The sequence below is a fragment of the Limulus polyphemus genome, unplaced genomic scaffold (genome assembly GCF_000517525.1).
Source record: "Limulus polyphemus unplaced genomic scaffold, Limulus_polyphemus-2.1.2 Scaffold112, whole genome shotgun sequence".
NCBI lineage: Eukaryota > Metazoa > Arthropoda > Merostomata > Xiphosura > Limulidae > Limulus > Limulus polyphemus.
The window spans coordinates 482,021-490,799 of NW_013665722.1; the positions used below are offsets into that span (position 1 = coordinate 482,021).

The 8,779-nt window shown below is 31.3% G+C and overlaps 1 protein-coding gene across 1 annotated transcript in view; it reads right to left on the minus strand.

Annotated features, from left to right (window-relative positions):
• LOC106471426 (cryptochrome-1-like) overlaps nucleotides 1-8,779 on the minus strand; it is a gene marked incomplete in the record, with an annotated part of 27,223 nt that overhangs the window by 5,803 nt on the left and 12,641 nt on the right. Inside the window, 6 exon segments of the mRNA XM_022400889.1 lie at nucleotides 1,672-1,839; nucleotides 2,259-2,399; nucleotides 2,863-2,951; nucleotides 3,360-3,544; nucleotides 4,230-4,372; nucleotides 5,346-5,454. Coding sequence (XP_022256597.1) covers nucleotides 1,672-1,839; nucleotides 2,259-2,399; nucleotides 2,863-2,951; nucleotides 3,360-3,544; nucleotides 4,230-4,372; nucleotides 5,346-5,454 — 835 coding nt within the window.

Genomic DNA, 8,779 nt, shown 5'->3' on the forward strand with positions numbered 1-8,779 from the left:
GTTCGATGATAGACGATCTACTCCTAAGGAAACCCGAACGTACTGGTCCCTAAACGAATAGTATAATAATAGTAATATATATATATATATATATATACTAATGCACAAAAGAAATGCAACACTCAGCTTTAATGGATGTAATCAAGTATTTTAAAAATAGATATCAAACAAAAATACAGATAAAAGAAACATGATATGTTTTTAGTATGAAATGTGACACTGTCAAAAATAAAACCATTACAAAATCACTATCAGGTATCATCTTCTTGAGCATAAATACAATCCTGGCAGAATTGATGCAAAGACCCAATTAGCAACTGTATACTCTGCTATGCACTTTTCTTGTACAGCTAACATTGCTTTTTTAAAGTCATATCATTTTAATCTTAGCACTGTGTAGTCTTGCATTATCTTACGGGAAAATCAGTACTTTCAGATCAACTTGTAGATAAAAGTGACTGTCCTAGGCTGGTGTGATGACCCTCTTCCTTCCAGGATATGGTATGTCCCTCACAGAGCTAGTTTCTCTGGACTAGCCTGCTGATTATTGAAGCAGAAAATCTCATTCTTTGGGCAACTTCTCTCACAGACAGGCCACTGATAGCAACCAGGCAATCTTTATTACTCAAGCGGGACATAGTTGTATCTTTTGCTGGTCTTTCATTAATTATAATTTTGTCTTTTTGAATGACAATTGTAACTCAACTCAAATATCTAACACTGAGCACGTGGTGTTTTTATGAAATTACAGGCCTTGAACTTAGTATTTTGTTATTCCAAGGAACCATACTTTTCTAACAATCAACCTATGTATCTGTTTACTATTTAAGCTACTTAAGTAAAACTAAGACTGTTGAATTTTCATGGTGCTTCAGTATATAAGAACACTTTATTGGAAGAAATTAATACATTTTTAGATTAACTATGGATCACCACACTTGCTACTTTTGTGTCAGCATATTAAATGAAACTAACTTCAACAATTAATCATACAATTAGAGTTCATCAATTGAAAAGTACACAGATACCATGCAACTACTAAAAACATGTTATGAATACTGTATTAGCATACAAAATAGGTGGGTGGAGTGATTTTTATGGTAAAATTGTCTATAATGCAACCTCATTTTTAGCAGAATCGTAAGTCCTGGACCTTTGTTATTACACTGTATTGAAAGAGGGCTGTAATTTTTACATGAGGGTACAAATACTACATATTTATAGTAGGATAAGAAAATTCACTACTCAGGTGTTTAATTTATGTAACAAAATAATTGTGTAACAAACTTACATGCAAAGAGATTTATTCTAAAGAAAACAATGAAGGGACTTCAACTAATGAGCTATTTTAATGTTGTTTTTTCTAAATCTTTTCCAGGACTTGAAATTACCTAAGCTATTTATCAAAATAAGATGAAATATTTAGTCACCATCAGTCCAAAACAAAATGTTTGTAGATAGAATGAAAATGACTATCTACCAATAACTTTTAAAGCAAAATAAAAATCTAAGGAATAACATTTACATTTCAAATGAATACCAACTTTCAGAATTGTCTAAAATTAATACTCTACTATTTTATTTGAGTTATTTAGATGTTGCTTTTCAGTCAAAAAAAATATTAAATTAACATTAATTTTGAACGTTCTTGTATAGTTCAGATGTACTTACGTTCGCCCATTTTGCAAGTGCTTCTGGATTAACATCCCAAGGGATCTTAACACATATAGGATTGTTGCTAATCCGGTCAAAATTAGGATTACTGGTAGCAGCACAGTAAAAGAACTCTCTCCACAATAACTGTCCATGTAGTGATAAGGGAGGATTGGCTTTTTTAATCTATTCATCAAGATTATGCAGAAAAAGTATATCAGATAAGTCATACATGAATTTTTAACAAACATCTACATGGTATCATACATCATTAATAAAGATATTTCTCCAATTTTCAAACAGCTGTGAAGTAGATATATTGCATAAAACTAAATTTCAAATATTTATAAAACTATCATAATTTTCTCAAAATTAAATATTATTCTTTAATAGATTTTGTAATGGCTTTTATTGAATTATGAACTATGGTTTTAAATAGAAAACTACAAACAATGCCCATCCTAATGGTACTAACTGGGAGGTTTGTGATGATTACACTGAAAATTGTATTTACAAAAAACAAATTTACTATTTTAAATCTTTAACTATACCACTTCAGGATTGGATTTAACCCTGTATTAAATTTAACAGTGCGAACTACTCACCCTTTTGTATAGGTCAGCTAACTGCTGGTAGAAAAGTCTTGCTGACAAGCAACCAAACCGCAAATATGGACTTAAACCTGTTTGACTGGGCAGTAATGACTGTGGAGTCATTTTTGGTCGTCCAAAACTTGCGATCCATGCCTGTAGATAACAGGAAAGGGAAACCATTAAACACACATACACAAACATAAAATTCATTACAAATATCAGATACAAATAATAACTCCTTATGGTTGCACCTTCCATGTCTGATTATCCTAAAACTATAGCATATCAGACCAGCTGTTTGATAACTATTAAATACTACAAATGCAAAGTTATTATTAAAAATGGAGTAAAAGCAAATAAGCATTTATTGACAGAGTGTGATCCTGTATATTTTTTCCTATATGCTTTAGTTCTGGGAGTAATCATAATAACTGCAGTTCCAAACTACTAAAAATCTTATAATACAACAATATTCTTTGAATCTAAAGTTCTACACATTTTGATTAATCAGATATGAAGAAAGCATTTTTTTCTTAAACAACACATTCCATTGTTTCAGTGTATCAGATGATTCAAGAGTGGGAAAAAAAAAACGTACATATGTGAGTAAATTTACCTTTCTTTCTAAGTGCCTTTCAAGACGAGCCAAAGCTTCTGTTTCTCCACCTTGCCATACTGCTGGTTTTAATGTCTCTGTGTCAAAACCTATCATACAAACCAATTCTTAGGAGTTAAACATCGTATTTACTTTATCAATGATCTCACTAAAATATACACTTCACACAAGTTTTTATCATTTGTACATAGTAAAACTTTTGTCTATTTTGTTCACGTTTCACCAGATTTACCTAGCATCATCAGGTGGGATAAAAGATTGTACACAAGAATCCTTTAGTGATCCAAATTTAAGTTAAACTTTGAAAACCATTGAAAACATGGTGATAGACAAGTTAAAGATCATAGGTGTTTAATAATTGTTATCATAAAATTCAATTTAGGATTCCAATGTAACTGACATTTTCTTTTCTAATGATTCTACTTACACATTTCAAAGTGATATTCTCTCTGTTTCAAAGGTATAGTTTTCATTACATGCAACTTTTTAAAACCTACCTAACTCATCCAAAGTAGGAACACCATATTTTTCATCATGGTCATCTGAGATGGATGAGAAGGCTCTGCCCAGTGTTTCTGCTGTGACTGGTGGCTTTGGTCCTGGAGGTGGTTCCATTGATGCAACAATATTTTGAAATTCTTTGTATGTGACAGGAGCATTTCCTCCATTCTTTTCTATGATCCTATTTAGAAATGATTAATAGCCCAACATTAGAAAGTAAAAGAGCATGAGACATTTGCTAAAAAGAACTGTTGCTTTTTGGTGGCCAAAAATTTATCTCCTTGGTCATTTGGTGATACATTTTATGAATTACCAAATTCAACAGTTTCATTGAGGTTGAAAGAAAAACGAATGAAATGTCTTTCTCTAGTTAAACTACATTTTGTTATTCAATTTTAATTCAGAACTTTAAATAATAATAATAATACTTAAAAAAGTAGTGCTAGATCTTACATAGTTTAATTTTATGTCAACATTTTTAACATACTTATTATTATGTACGTGTTATACCAATACTGTTCTTAAGAAATAGTTATATCATCATTTGAAACACTATGTTTCAAGGCAGTCTGTGTGTTGTTTACCAGTTGTTTTATAAATGTATCTCTAACTTGCAACAGTATTCTGTTTAGGTTGTATAGGGAAAGTAGCCTAAAACATAATCCACTAAACACAGTTATAACTGGTGATCTTTTCCTATCATCATCTGTACTCTTGGTTAACAATTACTAGTTTCATCCAGGTTTTTAACAGCAAAAGTTATATCTTTCTGTAGAAGGTGAAATGATGACATTGCTAGACATTCAGGTGTACAAAATAATTCTAAATAATCAACAGAAAGAAAAAGAATACCCTTTAGAACTTACTTTTCAAGCTTGTATAAAGTGTGAGATGTGCGACAAATGACCTTGATCCCCAACTCTTGAGCCATTGTTGTAATACTATGGTCTCTCACTCGTCCATAAGGCTCTGGATCTTCCTCAAATGTAAGGTGAGTGACATTCCATTCCTAATTTGTTTAATCCACTCATTAATAAGAAACATTTGCAGAGAAAATATGTTTATGATTTATCTTTCCATTTAGTTCATTCACTCCCCTAGATTTAACATCATCACAATGTACTATTACATCCATTGATGTCAGTACACTTAACGTTGTGTAAATGATCATGATTTAAAATTATTACCATTTACTGCTCTCTTCATTTATGCAGTTTGCTTAGTAACAAAAAAAACAACAACAAAGTCTGTGGATTCTTTCAAAGAGGGATTGAGGATGTGCACATAATATTACATAAAGAAGAAATAAAATTGTCCAAGTAAGAAAGATAGCTCTAGGATTTGCGATTTTGACTGAATATGATGATTTTGAAAATACAGATTATTCTTAGGATGAAATCCAAGTAGCAAATGCTGGGTGCGAGGCAAGAAGAAGTAGCATTATCTAAATGTTTTAAAATTTCTCTGTAGAAATAGAATTATAGGGTTTACACAAATAAATGTATTTAGTTAAGGAATATTATCACTAGTTCATACAAACTAGCATTGGTAAATATTTTTCTCTGACTAAGTTGGTGACACTGGCTGAAACTGGTCAGGTTAATATTTTCTAAGCTATCAGTGAACATTGCAGTATTTCTGATATATACTTGAACAGGACTCCACACTTGAAAAAATATAATAATAATTGGAATTCTCATTAAAATCTACTATACTATTTAGTGAGACCACATGTACACACACACATATATATTCAAACACTTTCTTATATTACATTTAAGCTTTTTTTGCATTATGCTAAATTTTGCAGCTAGAATAATTTATATATAGCAGTTTCTTTATTGACTTCTTTTTTAGGAAATTACAATTTTGTAGCTTGTTTACTTTAAATGTGACCAAAATACCAGGAACAAAGATTTTAGAATGCTAAGGTACCTTAATGAGAAGCTGATAAAATTGGAGGACAAAAATAGAAAACATACTTTGAAAAGCCTAGGAAATACATCAGCTGGCTGACCCCGAATAACAAAGAGCCGAGAGTTAAGTTTCCGTAAGCTAGCATCCAAATCTTCTAAACACTGTAACAAGAACCTGAAATAAAGAATTTGTATATAAAATCTACTCATAGGTGAACAAAAGATCATATATACTGTTGTATGTTACATATAAATAAATATAATCCTGATGTACAAGTAGTTTATTGGGTAAGGATGTTCTAGTATACCAACAATAAGTGTCTTTTTTTTTTTATCACAGTTCATCTTCCCAAACAGAGGATGAGTGCCATTAAAAATTTGATATGGTCCAGTACATTACAAAACAATAACAAGATATGGAAATGCAATTCCAATTACTTTTGTACATGTAAAGTCAACAGTAAATTTTGCATTAACACAGCAAGTACAGTGAAAATGACATGACATGATTTGGAGTAGCTCTCTCTGGAGTACAGAATCAATAGCTGCAGGAACATGCTGCATATTAATATAATCATTAGTGCAAAGTTTCACTGTTCCACACAGGAGTTAGCTTGTTGAAACTTGCACAGTACATGCAAAAAAACATGGAAATGGCCTAAAATTTACCTCAAGAAAGATGCAAGTGCCTTAAGTGTCACATCTTTCTCTATATGACTATGACAGGGACTAAGTGTTGTTCATTACTTTGCAATTGAGACTAAATCAGTTTGTGGACTACTAGAACCATTGATGGTAAAACACTCCAGGTTAACATAACCACAGCCATATTTTTGGAATTAGTTATTATAAAATACATTATGAAATATCTAAGCTAACTCTAATGAAGTATACTAACTTACATTTAAGAGGCATTTCAGGATTACAATTTACTATACTATCATTTTCTCCATAAACAGTATCCAGCAGAAACCCTACAACTAATGCTTAGTGTGCTATGTTGATGTTGCACTGTTTTACTAAACCAGGCTCAAAAATTTACATCACACTAAAATGCTCAACAATCACTTTTCGCAGTAGGCTGTTTAAGTAGCTCAGAGCTTTGGCTCTGAGTGAAACCAACAGTGCAGCACAATTACCTTTTTAAGTCCATGAAATAATTTAAATTGATGTATTAACTTAAACTCTTCTCGTCACTGGGGACGGGTACTTTTGTTTGTCAGGCTATATTATATAACAAACAATAAGAGAAAACATCTCGATAATTAACAATAGACATAGCATAAGTAGTCATAGAAATTAGCTAAAAACTCAAGTTATTTTCGTTCAAACATTAAAAAGGGTTTGAGAACTATAGTTATTCACACGTTTTGCGTAGATTTTTCCAAGCGAGATTCAGATATAATGTTTTCATAATCTTGCACATTTGTTAGCAAGTGTCTTCCTACCTTCAAGTTCGTAAACTTTGTAAATGATCATGTCACTTAAAAATACTTTGGTAATGTATCTCGACACGCCTTAAAAATTGTTTTGTGTTCACTTCTGGTTTCTTAGATATCCACATTATGTATATATATTTCCTGCATGGTCAAATTAACCTTGTCAGCATCTTTATTCTAGAACGAACAAAAACATGAAAGACTCGAAAAGGAAATCTATCACGATAACGTGAAAGATATTTAACACAACGACACACGAACCCACTGTCATTCACTGATTACGTGAGTAGTTATTTCAACAGCTATACCACAACATAATCTTTATATGTGTAGAATACACTCCGATTTCCTCTTATCTGAACATTAGGCAGGTTCAGTTTGTCCTATATTCTTAAAGAATTATTACTACAATTGCTTTTAGAACATTATTTTATACCATAAACAAAATTAAAACCTTTATATGATAGCAACAAACATGCAGTGTTATAAATTCATCTTAAATATATTCATATGTGGTAGTAAACTATCAAAGAATGTCATAAAAGTTTACTGAAATTCGTGACTTAAACCACCAAACCTTGGACAAAAGAAAAAATCAAGCACAGTATTCAACTGTATAAAAAAGCAACTTGGAAAAACAAAAGTCAAAAGTTATAATACAAAATAAACACAACTACACGCCTGACGAAGAAAAGAAAACCCCAGAGCACAACTCCAAACTTAAGATTTTTACCTCATGAGTCCGAGACAAGCTAAGTAAGATGAACTATAGTGTGCGAGTTTGATAAAATGTGATTATCGTGAATTTGTAGTTAAATTTTCAAAGGCTAAATTTTAAATGTATGACTTCTACCTATGAATAATAATAATAATACATTTTCGAAGTTACCTTTTGTAAAACAAATTCTATCACTTTTTTTTCCACAGCGGAATTAAACAACACATGTACTATTAGACAGCTACGAGACTAGCCGATGGGCATATTTTCATGGGTAATTAAATAATTTATCAGAATACGTAAATTTATTAGCAGCTTCACAATTAATATACTGAATTATTTGTTCTAAAACCTTATGAAAATCCTATTAAATGTGTTATCCCGTTCAAAAAACAGAAATAGAAATGCTCTTCATTTTGTATACTTGTACGGCACATGTACGCGCACGTGAACACAGTTTGATCTGGGGTTCAGCTGGGGACGTCGCTCGGATAACGTAGTTTGAATTTTTGGCTCGTTACGAACTCACAGAATTATTGCTATGACAACTTTATACTCTCAGCAGAACCTACGTCATTGCACCCGGGATGACGGAAACATTTTCCTCACTCTATGTTTCACACAGTTCTTAGTAGGCGAAAACAAAATGTTCTGAATAAAATGTTGGGAAATGCATGTGGAGAATAATAACAATATGAATTAACAGATGTATTAACATGCAATGCTTTGTTGCTTAGAGAGCAAAAATAACTCAAAACATGAAACTGTATAAAGATTATAGCAAAATATTTTTAACCTATTGTTAAAGAAATATATATATATATAATTTAATTTTAATTCAAGAATTTCACATAGTAAAACATTGCTTAAAATCACTTTACAGTTTTTGATAAAGCAATGACTTTGCTTTAGCAAATCTGACTGCATGGTTATAAACCAACCTTCTCCAATTTTACCTTGAAAGTACGTTTGAGATATTTTGAACATAAAGTAATGCTGGTAATAAAGTCGAACTAGCTGTGATAAGCTTAAATTTGCAAGTAAGAGTTAAATAAGACTTAATTGCAAAGTCGGGAATGTCTGAAGTAGAAGGTAAATGTAAATATGCACACAGGCGTCAGAACCGGGTGTGTTGTAGCAATTTTTTTACATATTTAGCAACTGTAAGTCATATTACTATAAAATCTGCATGCCTAGCCAAGCACACCCACTTTGCAACACCTTCCTACACAACTGACATATTAAATCAAATTAATCATTTCATGCATTTAAAGGAAAACTGATAAATAAAATGATTTAAATAGCTATGAAACAGCAGTCACATATATATATATATATATATG